General features: G+C 37.3%; 1 protein-coding gene across 2 annotated transcripts; it reads right to left on the reverse strand.

Moving 5' to 3' along the window:
- Nucleotides 1-1,530: 1,530 nt before the first annotated feature.
- On the reverse strand, nucleotides 1,531-20,408 carry LOC576613. 2 transcript variants are annotated; one of them, XM_030981888.1, is made up of 12 exons: nucleotides 20,195-20,408; nucleotides 14,475-14,870; nucleotides 13,717-13,924; nucleotides 12,988-13,198; nucleotides 11,657-11,832; nucleotides 10,287-10,556; nucleotides 8,936-9,148; nucleotides 7,978-8,083; nucleotides 4,918-5,055; nucleotides 4,454-4,552; nucleotides 3,947-4,038; nucleotides 1,531-3,041 (listed from the first exon to the last, which is right to left on the reverse strand). In XM_030981888.1, the coding sequence occupies exons 2-12, from the start codon at nucleotides 14,852-14,854 to the stop codon at nucleotides 2,835-2,837; spliced, it is 2,100 nt and encodes a 699-aa protein (XP_030837748.1). In that variant the 5' UTR covers nucleotides 14,855-14,870; nucleotides 20,195-20,408; the 3' UTR covers nucleotides 1,531-2,834. The 2 variants fall into 2 exon arrangements, with proteins under 2 accessions (XP_030837748.1, XP_011666596.2); XM_011668294.2 differs by lacking the exon at nucleotides 20,195-20,408 and adding an exon at nucleotides 16,696-17,107.
- Nucleotides 20,409-20,739: the final 331 nt, after the last annotated feature.

Below are 20,739 nucleotides of genomic sequence, written 5' to 3' on the forward strand. Positions count from 1 at the left end.
TCGGAAAACCGAGCACAGGTAAATACACGGAGAACGGCGAATAACGCACGATTGAATATGGAGCCCTCATCGTTCAATGCAAGGCAGTGTGCACAACAGACATGGTGGATAATCTCGCATTTTCAACCTGTTATTGATGTATATTCATTTGAAATAATACTATGGATATGTTTTTTTCAATTTTGTGTCATTTGCAAGTTATATTATATGACGACTCTTTAAGAGCTTTGAACATAGATGACCGTTGGCATTGTTTGTGCCATCAAAAATATATCAAGGACCGGTTGACTTTGCAAGATTTCCCCTTGAATTGTTTAAACACTGCCTCGCGTTGAACGATGAGGGTTCTATATTCATCGTGCGTTTTACGCAGTTTTCGGCGTATTTAAATGTTTTCGGTTAATGAAGTTTCATCCGACTGTTAAGGTGAATAAAGAAAAACATAATAAAGATACGTTTTTGTTTATATTCAAAATGTACGTTAATGTCCATACTGATGCACAATTTAATACTATAAAATGTAAAGGGTATCCGAGACACAATGCAAATCAAATTTATCACCGATGTACCTACTAGGCTAATTGTGCTCAACCGGTAAATGCCAGAAGAAGCCTGTTTCAACAGTGGTAACAAAATATATACTCGTATCTGGTTTCGATATTTTCCAGCTTTTGTGGCTTTCAGCAAAACTTATTTAAATATTCCAAAAACATTAATGCACAATAAATCATACTCCTTTGTAACGAACAATTATGGATATCTCATCGACAATGCCTTTCATCATAAAATGTAATGGCAAGAGATGGCTCAGTGATAGAGCAGTGGTCTCGTAACTGGGAGGACCCGGGTTCAAAACCAAGTGGACTTACTAGTGCCCTTTGGTAAGGCATTAATCATTACCAAGTTCCTCGGAGTGGACTTACAGCCGCCGCGGGTCCCACTTTTGCTTACTTACACGCATACACGTGTTTTCTTAGTAGTCAAGTAAAATGAACCATCAATTGGTTATCATCAACACAAGCTTTTACTTTATGTTTGAAATGAATGAAAAGAGTTGTGATAAGTCATAACATAACACCTACTTGAAATTACAATATCGGGAAGGAATATTTTGTCTTATTAACCAGAATAACAATAAACCGATGCTGTACACATTTACCACAAAAAAATTGTGAAAATCAAGGTAATTAGAGGTGAATGATAAAAACAAATACCGGACGAAATACTTCCCAAAATATACATTTGGTTCTATTCTAGGCATTCTAGTCCAATGGGTTCACGATTGCACTGTGCCAACAAAGAAATACATACGATATCAACATTTGACATTTGTCACTTTCTAACAGCATCGTGCAACAAAGTCATATTTAAGCATAAAAAAGTGTAATTAGGTTTGTTTGCAATACATGCGTCCCTGGGCCCCGTCTTATAAAGAGTTGATATCAATTGAACCTTTTTGCGATAGATATCAATCGCAATTATGTACATGAGAGATAGGAGACTGCAAACTTGCGATTAAGTGGAGGACTTACGATTGATTGGGATCAATCGCGTAACTCTTTATAAGATGAGGCCCTGTTTATACAGAAGACGATATATATTGTACAAAAATAATACCTAAGTTTACAATATTACTTATTAAAGAAAATAATTTCAAGAATAGAATTTCCACAACAGTGTCACAGCGATTAACATGTAAGATAAGCCTTGTCCTGATACAGATATAGGCCTATCAAATATTACATATTAAATATTCGTGACAATTGAACGAGAGCTTGTGACAGGAGAAGTGCTATTAGGGACTTTTAGATTTGCGTGGACTGCTACGTGTGACGAGCCTTTAACTCTTAACATTCCACAATGCTAATCCCCATTGTGCCAAGCCCCAAATCACGGAGTGCCAAGTTTATATTGAGATAATCTGATTAACGCGAGGGTTCTATGAATAGCGAGTGCAAAACACAAAGCACAGTCCATTGAGCATGAACAATAACTGCTACTACGAAAGTGTGCAAGCACGCACATGGCAGCGTAACAATAGCTTGCTCGCATGTACAAAGCACTATAAAGATAGTGTGCATGCACCCTCATGGTAGGCTATGAGTTAAATGACGGCACACGTAGCAGTCCACGTTGTCGTCGTGTAAATCTAAAAGTCCCTATTATCAAAGTTACATTTATAAATAGAGTTCGTAACAAAGTTTTACACAGCCCTCTTGACTTACTTGGTTGATATTATATGTACGCAAACAAAACAAGAACAAAATGCATCCAAACTTCATGACTGTGAATTACAAGTGTGTATTCATATTCAATTCATAACATTCGCATTCTTACCATTCGCATATTACCACAATGATGTCAAGCTGCCAGTTTATCCATAGCCTGATGCACACGAGGCGCAAATGACGCCAATTTATTGTTAAATTCATATAATTCATGCCTCAGTAAGCAGTGAAGAATAGGCCCTGACCGATGACCGCTGCGCCCGCAGTCATCGCTTAAAATGTTCTGTTTGGACTTTTATTCAGTTGTTTAAAAAAAATATAAGGTGGCGACAGGTTTCTGTCGACGGTCGATTTTCGGAAAAACCGTGCGCTGGGTCGTCGCAACCGCCGGTCGCAACCTAGCTGCTTTAAAGGATCGCATATGTGGCTAGAGATTATGCCTTTACGAATATACCTGAATGTAATGGCGTAAGTGAAAGAACTTGTCATGCGCACTATGACATGTGATATCGATAAGACATTGGACTTTCCATACAGAAAAATCCGCTGGTGACCTTATGCACTGAATGTTTCACAACAAAAGCGGACCAAACCGGATTTGGCCATTTAGACCGAGCCAGCGTTCAGGTTTTCGGACTGATCAGCCCGTCTGATCTGGATTCGACCGGTATATTTCTGCTGGTACATGTGCTCGTATTTGTGCTCATGAAGAGACATGTCCCCAAGCTGGCTCGAGGGCTCGATAAGTGACACCATAGAATGTTCGAAGTTATCCTTGCCGTTCAACCAGTAAGTTGTCAACAGTCCTTTACCCTGTAAAACGTGGAAAAATCAATAAGTATGAGACAAATATTATCTTCTTATAAACTGAATGCATACGTTTTGTAAATTAATACTTTTACATGAACCATAGGTCTCAATATATCAGTTTCCGAAAATTATATAGGCTAATTCGGGCGTTGGCGAAAGCAAAATTGATAAACCAAATTCGTCAATAATCACTGCTAATTGTGGATACATAATTTAACCTAATGCAATGGTCACATTACCTAAAAGTAGCCTGCTCGGCGGCCGGGTGGCGAGTTTTTAACCAATTCTGCCCGGCGGCCGCCCAGGCATTGCTCGTTTTTAGGGCATCGCTCGGTCGCCGCTGAAGTTTTAGCGCGGAGTTAAAATTTGGGCGGCGCCTGCTCACTTTTCACTCGCCGCCCAAAATACGCTCGGTGCCTGGGCGGTCGCCGCCCGGGCACCGACCTAATCGCTGGGCGATGCCTAAATTCCAGCAGCGACCGAGCAGGCTTCTGATCGGTCGGTCGCTGCTCTGATTTGTGACCGTAGCTTTAGGGCTTGTCTGTTGCGGAGTCATATAAAACACATTATTTGGGACTGCAGAGGCCTTTCGATCAAATTTAATTCTCAGGCTGGAGAAGAAAAAGCTTCCAACTCTTCTTCGCTGATTGTAAATATTACATCACATTTTTTTAAACCAAATAATGAACAAAATTATGTTCATTTTGAAAATATATGCTGTTTAGAGCTGTATTAATTGTGGGTGACGAATTATTGTTTTTCATTCAGTTGGCCGATTAGATAGGAGAATTGTCTTTTGAATTCCTCTTCCTGTAAGTTGATTCTCGGTCTGAGACTCGAACCGCAACACTTTTCAAACTCACCCTTCAACTGAATTTTGGGTTTGCATTTTTTAATTTTTTAATTACCTTGATCTCAATTTCTCCACGCTTGACAACCTTGTACCCTCCCAGATCGTTGAGGGCGGCAAATGTCTCATAGCTGATCTGTACACGCCCAGCTGTGAGGAAATCAAGAGTTAAACATAAACAGATAACAAGACAGGGGAAATACAACGGGTAGAAAGAAAAGGGAAATTAAACAGAGAGAAATAGGTTGGCGAAGGAAATTCATAATTGCGGCATTCTTGTCGGGTTTTGTTTTGGTTATTTTCCCATCTAGTACCACCGTAGAATAAAAAAATACTTGAGAGTAAAGGAAGCCGACAAAAAGAAGAAAAAGAAGAAGAAGGAGGCGAAAAAGAAGAAGAAAAAGAAGGAGGAGGAAAAGAAGAAGAAGAGGAAGAAGATAAACAGGAATAGAAAATTAAAAAAAGCAGTTGATGAATGAGAAGATGCAAAAAACTACGAATGAGGCAGATGAAGATGAAGAAGAAATTATGAAACAAAACAGAAGAAAGAAAGAATACTACTCACGGACACCAGTGGTCTGCATCCTAGAGGCAATATTAACTGTATCCCCAAAGAGACAGTAGCGTGGCATCTTCAATCCAACGACTGCTGCTACTACTGGGCCTAAAAGGGAACATAATTGACAAAGATAATGCTTACACGTGATTTATGTGTTTGTATAATAAAAATGTCAGCAAGGATGCTATCCGAACAACTATCTCCTAGCCTTTAACTACCGATGTAAATTTCACAATATTTTGGTAAGGAATAATTGTAGAGGCAAACAAATGAAGGCACTGCAATCGGTCATTTTAAGGGACCGTTTATTAGACCTACCGTTAAGTAGACCAATCGCTCTATGTACGCCTTCAACGAAAAATGGCGCAATTGAAAAAACATTAAAGCAGTGGTAGTTATGTCATTTAATACAATGGCTTTGAATACGCCAGTGATAACAACAGTAGCATTATTTTACGATTTTAACTCACCTGAGTGGATACCAACTCGGATAGTCAGCTTCTCGTTTCTCTTGTGGGGAACCTCCAGAAAACTAACATGATACTGAAGGTCCAAGGCGATAGTTGCTACTTCTCCGGCGTGCTGGTCCCCTTTCCTTACCGGTAGACCTTCGTCCAAATTGAAATTAATAAAAATGTATACATGAAATGTTTTACAAGCAATAAGACACATACATGATATAATCCACAAGATCAGTAACAATCGAAATAAATAAATGATAAGTGTCCATAGACGTGCAGACGAAGGTGGAGCAACACTACACAAAGCATGATTACTAACTAAATGAGATTAAAGGGATGCACTGAATTAGAGAGCACCAACAGACATAGGGTGATAGGGGAAGGAGTACAGGAGAGAAGGGAATGGGTCAGAAGCATGATAATAATTATATTTGCTTATATACACTCTAAGAAAAAAGGGTGCAAAAAAGGGTGCAAAATAAGAGTTTGCACCCTTTACATAAAAATAAACCCTATTGAAGGAAAAGGGGTTCAAAAAAGGGTGCAATATAAGATTTTGCACCCTTCCCACAAAAATGAACCCTAACGACCCAAAAAGGTGCAAAATAAAAGTTTGCATATTGCATGCATATTCATGATTACTTTCCACGTGTTCACATAAAAATACATTTATCATATGATTTGTTAAGCAAATTATGACAATGCACATCAAATTTGTGATTTGTATTTTCCTTCGGCAATCATTAACCAATAGATTAATTTGTCTGATCATGTTACAATTACATTCACGTTTTAGCAATATATATATTGATTATATGATTACAGTAACCAAGAAACATCATGCATGTTTAATATGTATTTGTGTACGAGCAAATGTCACGAGTATTCCTCGATGATGGGTGCAGGATTGCACCTTTTAAAGGGTGCATGATTGAACCCCTTAATGTGCTGCTATTGCATCGGTTTGCACCCCTAAAGGAGCAGGATTGAACCATTAAGGGAACTAACAAGTCTCCTAAAAGGTGCATTCTGGCACCCTCCTAAAGGGTGCAGGATTTAACCTCTAAAGGTGCTGCTATTGTTGCATCGGTTTGCACCCCTAAAGGTGCAGGATTGAACCATAAAGGGTACTAACATTTCCCCAAAAAGGTTCAATCTGGCACCCTTTTGAAGGGTGCAGGATTTAACCCCTAAAGGTGCTGCTATTGTTGCATCGGTTTGAACCCCTAAAGGTGCACAGTTGCACCATTTTTTCTTAGTGTGTAGCGCCTAACACTTACTTTATCAGAAGTCTCTAAGCGCTCTACAATAATGCAGCATAATTACCCTGGCTTTAGCAGTGCAGCTGTTACGCGCGCTGCGTTTCAAGGAATAAATTCCTACCAGGTACCCATTTACTTCACCTGGGGGTGGAGTGTGGCAAATGTCGATCAATGTCTTGCCAAACGTGCCGCAGCGGGACTCGAACCGCGGACCTTGTGATTGACAGTCCGGCGACGTATCCACTCGACCACAACACCTCTACAATATCTCTTCAGCATGAGAAGGGTTTATAGAGAGAAGGACACAAATATTTGCATGCATAACACGAGGATGTCCCATATCACACTGGAAAAGAAGTCATGGCGCTGATTGACTTTATACAATTTTGGAGAGTGGACATTTTTGAAGTTGCAATAGAACAATAACAACAACTTTAACAACAACAGCAACATCTTCGTGCAATGTATTACCACAGACTTTAGTAATTCATTTTTGATAATTGTGTTGTCACCATTTTTATGTTTATTCAATTTTATTTATATTTTTGATATATTAATCTGATATAAAAAATAAATTTGAATTTTAAATTCATATTTTATATTATACCTTCTTAACTATTTTATCAATGTATTTCGTTGTTTCCAAACTTTATTTCATAATGGTCATAAATTTTATTAAATTTGTATACGTTAATAAATAATCTTTTTGGAAATGCAGCTCCATCTGGAGACACTCTTGTTTTTCCTGATTGTCTGAAGAAATACAAAAAATACAAATACAGTCAAACCTGCTTTAGTGACCACCTGTCTACAAAGGCCACCTGTCTACAAATGCCACATTTGTTGTTTCCCTTGAAAATGTTTTCTCATTGAATCATTTACTAAAGGAACCTGTATAATTATGACCACCTGTCTACAAAGGCCACTTTTTGTGTTTCCCTTGGGTGGTCGCTATAGACAGGTTTGACTGTACAAAAATATAACAACCACAACAACAACAACAAACACGCAAAAAAAACAACCAATAAACAAAATTCTATACACTTGTACATGAAATCAAAAGTATATTCAACTTGAACATATAGAATTTTTCAATTAATCAAAAGGATGAAGAGCATTTAAAAAATTTACGAAGAGTTGTTCTTTTTTGCGCGGATATCTTATAGAATACCGAAGTGTGACGTCATACAGGCCAAAAAGTCAATGTTGCTGGTTCCAAACAATTTTGCGCCAAAGTAAACAATGATGTGATGAACACATTATTCCAAAAACACTGAATTTGCCCTGCTCCAGAACGTTGCTTGAATGATTTCGCGGTGAACCTCATGCGCAGGTTCTGTTGTTTATAACCATTAAAGATAAACTTTAGTACTGGTAATGCGATTGCATTGTTTAAGATAAGGTGTGGAAAGGATCAGAAACAGTTGATCATGTAGCATGTAAGTATTGGTGTACACTGCAAGGTTCTGGAGTCATCAAAATCATAAAAAAATTGACCGAGTCTTGGTAAAGTAACAAGCACTCACATAGAAAGCTATATATGGTACAACACACATGGTGTCGGGGCTAGTACTACCTTGATTTCCTTGTCTTTCTATGCTCATTACTCAGCCAGTATACATTTTCTTCCAAAATTGTTTGACACATGTCATTTATTTGTAATCTTGAACATTCAGTGTAAGTTTCGTTTGATTCTGTGAGAATTAATTTTTTTTTTACCAGTAGATCTACTGCCTACTGAAGTTTATCTTTAACCTTGACGACGAGCGAATATGACGTTAGTGCTTCGGAACTTTAGTTTTCTTACCGGAAGCTAACATGTAGGTCTCGTTGATCGTCTCGACCTTATATACATCGTAGTGCTCAATCCGTGAATCAAAGACCAAGTACAATCCATTCAGCATTTCAACCACCTAAGGGATCAGAGAAAATAACAAACCGCGTTTCCTCATTACTTTCATCTTACCAGAATCGTTATTTTGATTTCCTTAAAATAATAATAATAACTGTGTTGACCCAGGGAAGCTCCAGCAGCATTACCTGTACTTCCTAAGTGAGGGCCCTGCAATTATCATTACCCCAGCAATTACCAGGTACCCATTTACACCTGGGTAGAGAGTGGCAAAATTAGGATTAATGTCTTGCGAATAGACCTTAGTGCCGGGTTGAGATTCGAATCCTCATTCCTTGGATTGAGAGTGAGGTGAATGAACCAATATTGTAACATTAAAACACTTCCCCTACTTTGAATATAACTAGGGTGTTGTGTATTCTTATTCCCCTTCCTACATTTGAAGAATTGACAAAAAACATAAAAACGTAAGGACTGGTCATAATTTTGTATTCTTTACTTTCTATGATCTTCAATGTACATTAAAAATATGGAAATTGCTACCAATACATTTAATGTAACTTTGAACAGTTTAAATAATCTTATTAAGAACCGTGTTTTTTTTTCTCTCTCTCTCTCCCTCTCTCACCCTGTCCCTCGTTTTAAGCTGCTATGACACATTTTACTCAATATCCAACTATATGTAAATAGCGAATGCAGTCCTTTCTTTGCTTCTAGAAATGTGAATGTCTGCAAAGGCTTTTCCGAATTTTGTTTTTCAAATTTTTCAAAATAAATGTAGGCAATTTGTTACTGATTAATCGATTTTGAAGACATAGTGGATTCCAATGAATTTCGCCCAAAAATCTTTCGCATCACAAAGCATCGGTCCATATAATTATTATCTAAACCTCATCAGAAGGCCCATACATACCTGCATCGGGCTGCTCTCGGCACAGAGTCGACTGAAGCCGAAGATGTCGGCGAAAAAGACAGTGGCGCTGTCGTACCACTCAGCCTGGACGTTGTATCCATGCATCAGCTGATTGGCTACTGTCTCGGGCAACATAGAACATAGCAACCAATTGGCTCTCTTCTTTTCCGTGTTCAAAGCTTTCGTCTGCGTTGCCAAGGACAATGCACAGTTCTGTTTACAATAGTGATCAGAAAGATTGCCATTAGAACATTTTAAAAATCAACCTGAGGAAATTAAATAGCTGTATACATCATGCCAATCACCTATTGAAATTGTGAACTTTATATTATATTACTGATGGCAATACAATGATATATTGAAAGTACCCTTGTTGAGTTGAGTTCTGGTCATGCGATTGCATTGTGAACGAAACGTTGTGGAATCGATTAGAAAAGTTTGATCATCTAGCAATTAAGTATTGGTGTGTACTGCAAGGTCCTGGAATCATCGAAATAACAAATTTGGCCCAGTCTTGGTAAAGGTAAAGCATTGTACCCAGAAAGATGTATATGGGACTACATGAACATGTGGCATGCCATATTTAGAATATTAAGGCATTTGAAGAGCCATGCTTTTTTTAGGGAACATTTTTTATCTGATGTTCTTCCAAACTAAAAAATTATTTTCCACCTCTTCCCAGAACTCAACTTTCTCTTTAAGTTGATTTCTCAACAACTCTTTGCGATCCTGTTGAAAATTGTAATAATAATAATAATAAAAATCATGGCTACATTAATATTTTGAGCATGTATTCATCCCAGAATGCTCATGGCACCTACAAAGTAATATACCCTGGCTTTAGCCCAGCTTCCCTAAAGACGCTAACAGAATCCAAGGGGTAACTTCCTACCAGGTAGGCCTACCTATTTCCTACATCTGGGTGGTGGGAGAGTGGCAAATGTAGATTAGTGCGTTGCCGATAAATAGAATGAGGACAAAAACGCATTGTTTAACGATGTTTCCAGTTGAGATGCATGGCCCTACGTATTATCAGTGTATGTGATATGGTGTAATATTGAAGCCCTAAATGCGCTACAAAATTATCATAAAGTGCCTCAAAAAAGTTTTTAAAAATGTGTGACCGGTTTTACCATACTTATTTTACCCAATAAACTGTAGTGTTACAAGAAATTTCGAATTCCAATCGAAATATCTTGATAATCAGACAGGCGATCGGCTTGTAAAAGTCATGGGATTCCTGACTGACCTAAAGGTTTATAATTATCATTGTAGCATGAGCTAAATCCAGGGTTTTGTTCCAGAATCTGAGACAAAGTTACCGGATCCCTTTAAGGACAGAATATCTCACCTGAATCGAAGTGGTCAGTGTCCAGAAAGCTCGAAGGATGAGAGGACACATGATGACAACCAGGATGACGAGGAAGATACTGATAGCTATAGCCTTGGTATCATTCTCCATGTCGGCACCCAGACGTTCTAGGATCTTATCCGCCATGTTCTTCTGTAAGTTCTCCAGGATATCGATGTAGACAGTCATCTTCTCAAACCACAGCGTAGCGTCCTCGAAGTTGGGTTCTCGACTCGTGCTCTCACCGTCTAGTATTTCCTGCCGCATAATCTAAACAATATAAATGAGTAAATAAATGAATAAATTTATAAAACATGAGTAAATAATGGGTGAATTCATAAATGATTGAATTCTTAAAAGAATGAATGCATGAATGAATTCTTAAAAGAATGAATGCATGAATGAATGAATGAATGATTGAATTCATGAATGAATAAATGATAAAAAAAAGTAAGGATGATAATAATAACAACAACAATACTACTACCGATAATAATAATAATGACAAAAATAGTTATATCAATATTGAAAGTAATAGTAATATCATTATTGATAGTAAAAGTAAAAGTTTATAATGATAGTAACGGTATTACCAAAAGTCGTCAAGCCCTCTTCAGTCTTGTAAAGTGCAAATGTATGTCACACGGCGACGCTCCTGGCGCTCCAACGTTGCTATCATCAGAGCCATCTTTACACAGAGTTTGGCCAACCTGGTTCGAGTTGGACACAATATGGCGACTACTGCTTTGTCGGACAAGCACAAAACAACAGAATATACGCCATGTTGCGACCCAGTGAAACCAAGTTGGCCAAACTCTGTATATAGATGGCACTGGCTACCATTATTATCAGTATTAGTAGTAGTAGTAGTAGTAGTAGTAGTAGTAATATTAGTAGTAGCAGTAGAAGTAGTTGTAGGAGAAGGAGGTGCAGGAGGAAGGGGAAGAGGAGGAGGAGGAAGATAAGGAGGAGGAGGAAGATGATGAGGTGGAGGAGGAGGAAGATGAGGAGGAGGAGGGGGAGAAGGAGGAAGAGGAAGAGGAGGAAGATAAGGAACGTTAGGAGGAGAAGGAGGAAGAAGATGAGGATGGGGAGGAGGAGGAGGAGGAGGAGGAAGAGGGGAAGGAAGAAGAGGAGGAGAAGGAAGAGGAGCTGTAGCGTTAGGAGTAGTAGTAGGTAAGTTTTTGAGCGTCAGGTAACGCCTGGCTGGAATGCTCCCCAGGGAGTGGAGAATGTGCACACAGTGTGTGCGGGTAAGCACTGAATCCAGTGACCGGGGTAACAGTATATATGTAAAGCGCTTAGAGACGTTTTATTATTAAAGCGCTATATAAAAGCAGAATATTATTATCATGATTAAGTTAGCATACCTCGACGACATAGGTTAAGTTGATCTGGTTTCCAATGAGTTCATGGTAAAGGCTTGTAATGAGAGTTGAGTAACGCTTGGCTGCCTCGAAATTCCACGTACCAACCGTGTACTTCTCGAGATACCAGACGTAATCCTCGTGCCGGTAGTAACCACCTTGCGAAAAGAATAATGAACCTGAAACAAACAAGAAAATAGCGTTTGTTAAGTGGCAGTTAGGTAGCCAGCGGCAGATCCAAGGGGGGGGGGGGCGGGGAGGAGCCCAGGGGCCCGGGCCCCCTCCTCTGGCCCCATAAATAGGTTAAAATAATAAATGGTAACGTTAATTTTACATTTAAAAAAAGTCTAGCGCCGTTCTATTAGGGACTATTCTTGCATGGCTAGCATATACCTACAGAACCGAGCATCACACTATTATCCCTAGAAAAGGGGCATGGCATTATAAGTATAAGGATAGTTTTCTAATTTTCCAGGGGAAATTGCAAAAAGCCGTTGAATAACTACTTCTGAACGTGACTGAAGCGTAAACAGCAACAACAAAAAACCCAAGGGAAATAATAATTGTATGTCTTAGACAAGAATTTTGCCACATTTTTACCACTCTACGTTTGCTTGGAAAGTGCGAGACGACATGAAATAATCTACGTTTCCTACTTTTTTTAGATAATGTTTTTTGAATTGAACGTTTGCTTTTCTCAGGAACCTAGCTCGATACACGTCATAGTCCCAAAAATGCATCATAGCATTTTAAGTCGATTGCTTCAAACCCAACTTAAAGGTACTATGTCCCATTTGCAGGCCAAAAAAATGAAAAAGTTAAATTCCAACTGCATTTGAAAGATAATACTAATTTAGAACTTCCCTAAAAAAGGTGGGGCTTGAAAATGTCTTCAAGTGGGAAAATAACGACTATTAGTTGTCAAATCGACTTTAGGGCTATAGAGCCCAAAAGTAATAGTCTTGATTTACAGACGATTGTACCGAATGGTCATACGTTTTATGCTGCGCAAAGATTCCATCAGTTTAATCTTGGCCATCACAAGAAGTGGGTTATTGATGTAGACAAATGCTCATGTACCCTTTACAACTCTTTTCATGTATGTTATTACCAAATAAGAAAAAAGGCCAGTCAGTCACTCAATAGTGTCTGACAGTGAAGTCTAGCAAGTAAACGGGTTTCCTTGCATAATTTGAATATGAGGACACTGCTAACGTTTAAATTTCACAGATAGGACATACACGACATATTCATAATTCCTGCAAAGTTCTACAGAATTTGAGGTTGGCTGCAAAAGGGACATAGTACCTTTAAAGGGGTTCTCCTAAGCTTACCCAGCGTGCGTTCAATTCCGGTATCCACGTTGCTTACGATGAGCAGTTGATACGCCACCAACGTTCGCCAGAGTCCATGCCCCTTGGAGTTGCCCACGCTATCGTAGAGCCAGTCGATGATGATTCGGAGAGGATCGGTGTAGAAGTGAATCTCAAGGTAGGCGGTCGTGTTCGATCGGTGAAGACCACGACGATGGTTGGCTAAATGGGCCTAAGAAAAGGGAAAATGACGATGACGATATTAACGATCGTGACAACGCTGATGAGTCTGAGGGGATGTTTAAAGTCGGTGAAGTGCCTTTTGTCAAGCTCTGACCGATAACTGAAGGTCTGAAGCACCCTCTTTCCCTCGCAAGTCGTCTTTTGTGGATTTGTATTAAAACTTGCAATATCTCTTTACAGAATTACTAAATGAAATTCATGTTTTCGATTGGTTTGGGTACATGAAATCACTATCATAACGAACATAGTATTGTTTTTTTGTTTTGATACTGTGGTTGTTGCACTTACGGAAAAAAACGCTCTTCATTAAAACAAAAAAGGAATCGTAGATGGAACTTCATTATGTCGAAATCACCAAATGTAGTGGCTATTGAAATATTAGAACGTTTTCTCAACATGAACAAGGAGGGTACTTCAGGCGGTGTTTTGTGATAAACAATAGTTGTGCCTGGCGACTCACTGTGAATCGAAGATCTACAATTGTAAGTTATTCCATGATGTCAATACCTGAAAGTCACTTTTCTGCCTAAAAAAGGGCAATTCATTGATGATGGAGTTCTCTGCTGGCCAGTCCTGAAGTTCATGCAGTGCGCTGTCTGTTGCTTCGTACGGTTCAGAAAGAAAAGCCTTGTTCTCTGGACCAATCTGGCTGACGTAGAGGGCGCTCATGTCACGCTCTCTCTGTAGACAGCTGAGCAGCAATCCGATGTCTCGGCTGGTGATAAGAGAGTGAAGGAAAGAGAGAGAGAGAGAGAGAGAGGAGAGAGAAGAGAGAAGAAAACAAGATTATAAATAATAAGTTTGTCTCATGTAGGATATTTGCTACTTTAATTAATATGTAAATATTTAGTTGTTTGTTTCATAGAATGCTTGTTAAAAATGTTTGCTAAAATGTAATGGTAGTATTCATACGTGTTTGAAGTTTGTTTAAAACTTATTGAAAACATCAACAATTAATTTAATACGATCGCATTGAATTTCAAAAAACAACTTCAGTAGCAGAATCCATCACATTTAGATATTATATTGACGTATTACGTAATTCTAACATGATCTTAATTTCAATCTATTTCTAGTTTCTTTATTTATCAAATGAAAAAAAGTGCCATTGATTGAACTGGAAATAAAAAGAGCGAAATCCGAGTCGTCTAGTTCATGACTTTCAGAGTTTCAAATACCTAAGACATAAGAGAGATCATCAATAATTGGTATTTTACTTTAAAGGACCTTTTAAGTATAAGTCGATTAGGCCCTGCATTACTTACCTGAATCTGATGACGTTTCGAACTTCCACATTCACGATGTTGTCACGTGCTATGTCATGAAGATCCATGACGGCCAGGATCGCGAGCGAAAAGACCGGTATCGATATCAATATCAACATCTTCGCCAGCTGGATACGCTTCCCCTGGCGCGTCAGAGGGTTCTCTCGACACTTCGCGATCTCGTTCGGATGCAGTAGCAAATCCCGAATGGTGTCGGAAACCTGCGAAAGAGAGCCGAAGGAGAAGCGACGCCCGGCAAGTGTATAGCGCCCACCTGCGGCGATGAAGTCGTCATCACGACTGATGGGAACGGCATTGGTATGTGCGACGAGCGGTCCACGATCTATACTCTGTGCTGATATTGGTCCTCGGACAGGCATTGAAGATGAATGAGAACTTGAAAGAAACCGCACCCCAAGAATTAACAGTTATTGCGTGAGGTTTACTTAATTTTTGCCAATTAATCTACAAGATGTCGCACTTAAGTGTACGAGAAAGGTATAAAGCAAGGTTTTCTTAGTATTAATTACAGTTTGCAGCACGACATTGACATTGCCATTTTCTTGAAAACGTAATGTATTCAAATTTATGGATTCTCTTTTCGCACGTGTGTGGTGATGAAGTATTTCATTCACCTGCTTTTATTTTTGTACAATAATTGTCAGAACACAAATTGCATAAATGAGTTGTTTCTCTTTTGGGATGAATGTCTCGCATATTAATGAAATAGATTTGTGAACTGCTATATTTTAATATTTTTAATAAAATGACTTACAATAATTGTTCACCTGTTTATATATTTTCCATCCAATATAAATTTTGCCTTCTCAGCTGTGATTTTCCTTGATCGAAAAGTAAAAGTTTTTTCAGTGAAAATAAAAAGTCTTTCAAACTAGAGCTTTGTGCATTATACATCTTCAAATTCGCCTGGTACGTCACATTATCAAGATAATGGCTGTGCCAAGAATATCTTCGTTTATATATATCTCTTGTACATTTTCGTGAGGAATATTGAACATAAATAGGCAGGATTAAATATCATATTTCAGCACATCTACACTCATTCTTTCAGTAATGACCTGAAAGAATGAATGTGGGTCTAAAGCCCTTACGCATTGTTTTTCTGTACAAAAACAACTGCTGACTAATTCGCGTTGATTTAGTGCATTTGAATAGAAACGGTGACCATTACAGCTCAGACTCAAGTAGAGGCTTATTAAAAAGCAACATGTATGATATTATTTCTTTCATGATGACATAGTCTTGGCTTCTCGCGTAACCCTTATCATCGAGTCATTCAAAGTGGACAAAGTTTATTTGGGATTCTACCTTTATCTTAAAGGGATCAGGTAACTTTGTCTCAGATTCTGAAACAAAATCCTGGATTTAGCTCATGCTGCAATGTTAATTATAAACCTTTAGGTCAGTCAGGAACCCCATGAATTTTACAAGCCGATCGCCGGTCTGATTATCAAGATATTTATGATTGGAAATCGAAACCAAATTTTGCGTTTGCCAAACGGTTTTCATAACACCACAGTCTATGGGGGAAAACGAGTATGGTAAAACCGGTCACTCAAGATTTTTACTATTTTGAGGCACTTCTTGATCATTTTGAAGCGCTTTTTTTTTAGGGCTTCAATATTATACCATATTACAGACACTGATAACACGTAGAGTCGTGCATCTCAGATTTAAAATTGTTAAACGATGCTTTTAAGGGTGTGTACTATCGATATCAATATGTCTTCGAGTCTTAAAATAATGAATTGGGTATCATTAGACAAATAACAAGTTACTCTTTATCATGGGATAGGTTCCAAGGTCAAATCAATCATGACCTTTTAATCATAAGCTACCAAGGTTGGGTATACTGTTTTTGATACATACTGTGTACTGTAGTACATTCCTCAAAGTATAAGGGTAAAGGTATGAGAAAGCAGAACAAAAATGAAAAAGACGGTTGCCATTTTCCAAGACTGGGAAACTATTTTTTTTAAATTTACGAATCTCTCAACTCAAGCAGATGCATGAGATCATTTATGGGGACAAGATCAATTCGAATTGTAGTTTATTTGTGTGTATACTTACGTCAGTGTACTCTCACTGATGCTCTTCTAGTGATTTAGAATAAACTCCAGAAAATATATCGAAATATTCTCCTCGCTGTACAACCTGATAAAAGGCCAACTGTAAATTAACAAAATATATGTCTTCTTACCTCACAACAGCCTCGATAACACGCTAAATTACTTTGTTCAAAGGAGCCCACCTTTTACACAAAATGGCGCCCGACGTCTTTCAAGAGCATTTTTACACAGAAACCAATACGCACCACTTTAATGTCCCTCGTCGCAATTGACTAATGATGTCCGACAAAAACACTGTCCCTGCTTTTAAGACAATGAAACCCGTCTCAGTTTTGTTTACATAAAATGTATATGGCAATCATACAAAGTCATTGATGCGACGTTTATGGATGAATTTGTTGCCATGTTAACGAAGTTGTACAGCTTCTCTTCCACTCATTTCAACACGGATAAGGCAGACAGGGGTCCGTTAGTAGAATGAAGACAACAAATTCAGTAGTCCAAAACGGCCAAGAATTTCTAGAATATTCGATCGGTTTGGAACGGTTTCATTAATCTAAAAAAAGGAAGATGTTACAAAGCTTGGCGGTGTCAACAGATTCTTATTAATACCTTGGTCAGTCTAACAATACCCACACCAGACCGAAAATGTTACCACATTAACCGCCAGAATCGGTGTAGTGTCGGGTTTCAATTCAATTCAAAGTTTATTCAACACTCTTCATAAAAACATTTAAAACATACAAATACAGAATGGAGTTATACAAATATTTAAAAAACACAAGAAAGTGATAACAAAATACAATGGCAATTTATAAGAATATTTGGGATAGGCAGAAAGGGGGGGGGGAAGTTCCTTATATAAAAGCCTACCCCTAAAAACACACATACAGGAAAAAGAGAACAAAAAAGAGAACAAAAAACAAAGAACATATTAAAACTTCCTATCATGCACGATCAGAGTATTACAAAAAATGTCAAAAATGTGCCCATACTATTGATACAGATTATTATACTTGTTTAATAGAAATTGTTTATATTTAATTTTTAAAAGATTGAGAGTTTTACATTTTTTAATTTCCTGAGGTATACTTTTCCATATTAATGGTCCTTTAAAAAATAGTCAATTTTTCATACAAGTCGTTCTAATCTTGGGGAGGTGGTAATTTAGAGCATTTCTAATATTAAAATTATGCACATCACAATTCAAGTTAAAAGAATATGGTTTGCGGTGTGACTGAGGCATAATCCAAGGACATATATTACATTCCATCTACATTCTTAACTTCAATAATGTACGACAGAATCAGTACCGATATCAATCTTCATTAAAGGGATAGTTGACTTCTGTTGCAGAGGGCGCTACACAAACAATTTTTGTTGGTGAGATAATGAAAAAATGAGCGTCACATTTGAAAGAACATACAATTCAAATGACAAAATCATCTTTGTTTGATCAAAATCAGTTCAGAGACGGCTGAAATATCCACAAACATCATTCTAATATTTGTGTACCACCACAAAATAATGTTCGATAATTTGAACCAGCCGTTGAAAAAACGAAATAGCGCCTATTACATTGTATTTCAGCCAATGCCGATGCTGGCTCTTTTGTTGGCTTTTCCGTGTTGGGTATATTACGAACAACCAGCCGGCCCATGTATTGTTATTATTAATTAATCAATTGATTAACGGTCACCGTATTTTTTGAAAGATGAGCTGATTTGGTATGATCGTTTTGGCTAAATTTCACACATTTTGGGGTCTAAAATTACCTTCATAGTAATTGTATGTCCTAAAAGGGCACTAGAAATGTCATAGAAAAGAATAATAGCAATAACCAAGCACTTTGAGGGCATTTGTGGTCTAAAAAAAGAACTCAACTATCCCTTTAAAGTCGACTCTTAAAGCAATGACAAGAGACATAGATCCTGATTAATTATTTACAACATCTAGTTATTTCATTCAGACTCCAATTTTAAATCTTTAACATTATTGACCACCTTGCATTGAAACGTTTCGTATGCATAAATAATTATCGTAATTCATAAATCTCTACTACCTATAGTTATTTTATTTATTATTTATCTATGTATTCATTTATTCATTAGTTTGTAAATGTAGTTATTTTAAACTTATGTATTTGTTCTTTTATGTGTTCATTCAATCGTTCATCTACATGTATTATTGTCTATATAGTGGAGATAGTAAAGAATACATGTTTGTTTAAAGGAAATCAAAAAAAAAAAGACATTTCATATCGTGGGGATTTTAAGTATTTCACTGGTTTCCCCAAATGTATTTATGGATGCATTTTAATGACATGAATATCAGTAAACTGCTCGACACTAGGTACTCAAGTAAATTCTCAAAATATCGTAATCATATAGTGATATTTTTGATGTATAGATCGAAATAAAAATAAAAATAGAAAAGCTAAATTGAAAGTTAAAAGGTGCATTGCACTTAATTGGCAAGTTAGATATTTGATTGGCAAAGAAAAACAGCCATTAATGATAAAATGCAATTAATCTAAGAGTCAAGGGGTAATAATAATGAAATGGTAAAAGTGATTGGAGAGTAGGTGGATATAAGATACAAGGCATAGGGGATATTACAGATGAACAAAATATGAGGTGAACCAGTGAAGCTTGACAAATGAGAGTTTTAAGGAAGTAGACCTAATTACATTATCTGGATTAATTACATTTATCTACCTCTACAAAGTGAAATTGTTCAACATAAAAAGTGATTTCGAGTTTAAAGAATAAAATCAAAACTATTGTGTACAAATGAATAGCTATTGAATGAATCCTTGCTATCATTAATAATTCATATTTGATTTAATGTTCACATATCATTTTATATCATTTGATTTTTGATATTCACATATCAACGTGTAATTTTTTTTTTCATTAAGCCTTCGAGCTTAGTAAATATTTGAGTTTTCATGTGCTTTTTGAGACAAATACAGCATGCACCTTGCGAACTTTATGCATGGAAAATGAGAGACCGAAGATATCATGAAAGAAGAGTTTTTAGTAGGTTGTTTAAAATACCTTTCGGTTATCTTGTGGGTTGAAAAAAAGGTCCCGTCAAAGCATAGATACATTGGATCAATTAAAACAATGATTCACTGCATAATGAAGCACAACAAACTCTTAAACAAATTTAAGACCAAAGTAACATATGCATAATGGCCTAACCTAAAGTCCGGTGCATCAGGCCAAACTTGGTACAAGGAGAATTTGATGGCACTATTTAAAAGCTCCGGTACTCAGTCATTGTACATGGCATTCAAATTATAAATTAGGTATCATTAGACAGAAAACAAGCTGCTCTTTACCACGAAATATATTTCAAGGTCACATCACTTATGACTTTTAATCATAAGCTACCAAGTCTGGGTATACATTTTTCGATACGCACTGTATAGTACATTCCTCAATGTATGAGGGTAAAATCCTGACAAAGACGAAACATATACAAGAAAACAAAAACGATTGGCATTTTCCAAAAGATTATTGAATTATGAAATTATATTTTGTTGATATGTGAAACTCTTAATTCAAGCAGATGGATGAAATCAATTGTGAGAACAAGATAAATTTTGTTGTTGGTCATACTTACGTCAGTGAACTCTGCTGATGCTCTTCTAGTGATGTTAAATAAACTCCAGAAAATGTATCGAATAATCCTATACTCGCTGTTCCACCGGATGAAATTACTGTAAATGAACAAAATAAATATGTCTTCTAACCGCAGAACAGCCTCGATAACACGCTTAAACACTTGGTTCCAAGAAGCCCGCTTCTTACACAAAATGGCGCCCTACTTCTTTCAAGAACAATTTCACGCAGAAAACAATGAGCACGTCTTTAATGTCAAACTTCGCAATTGACTACTGATGTCCGACAACAAACACTGTCCCTGATTTGAAGACAATGCAACCCGTCTTATTTTTTCACATTAAGTTCATATGGCAATCATACAAAGTCATTGCTATGCGACGTTTATGGATGGAACTTGTTGGCATGGTAACATAGTTGTACAGCTTCTCTTCCACTCTATTCATTAAGGATGAGGCAGACAGCGGTCTGGAAATAGAATGAAAAAATCATACTACATAATAGTCCAAAACGTCCAAGATATTCTGAAATATTCGGTCGGGTTGG

Source organism: Strongylocentrotus purpuratus, unplaced genomic scaffold (assembly GCF_000002235.5).
Source record: "Strongylocentrotus purpuratus isolate Spur 01 unplaced genomic scaffold, Spur_5.0 spur5_scaffold_12, whole genome shotgun sequence".
Taxonomy (NCBI): Eukaryota; Metazoa; Echinodermata; class Echinoidea; order Camarodonta; family Strongylocentrotidae; genus Strongylocentrotus; species Strongylocentrotus purpuratus.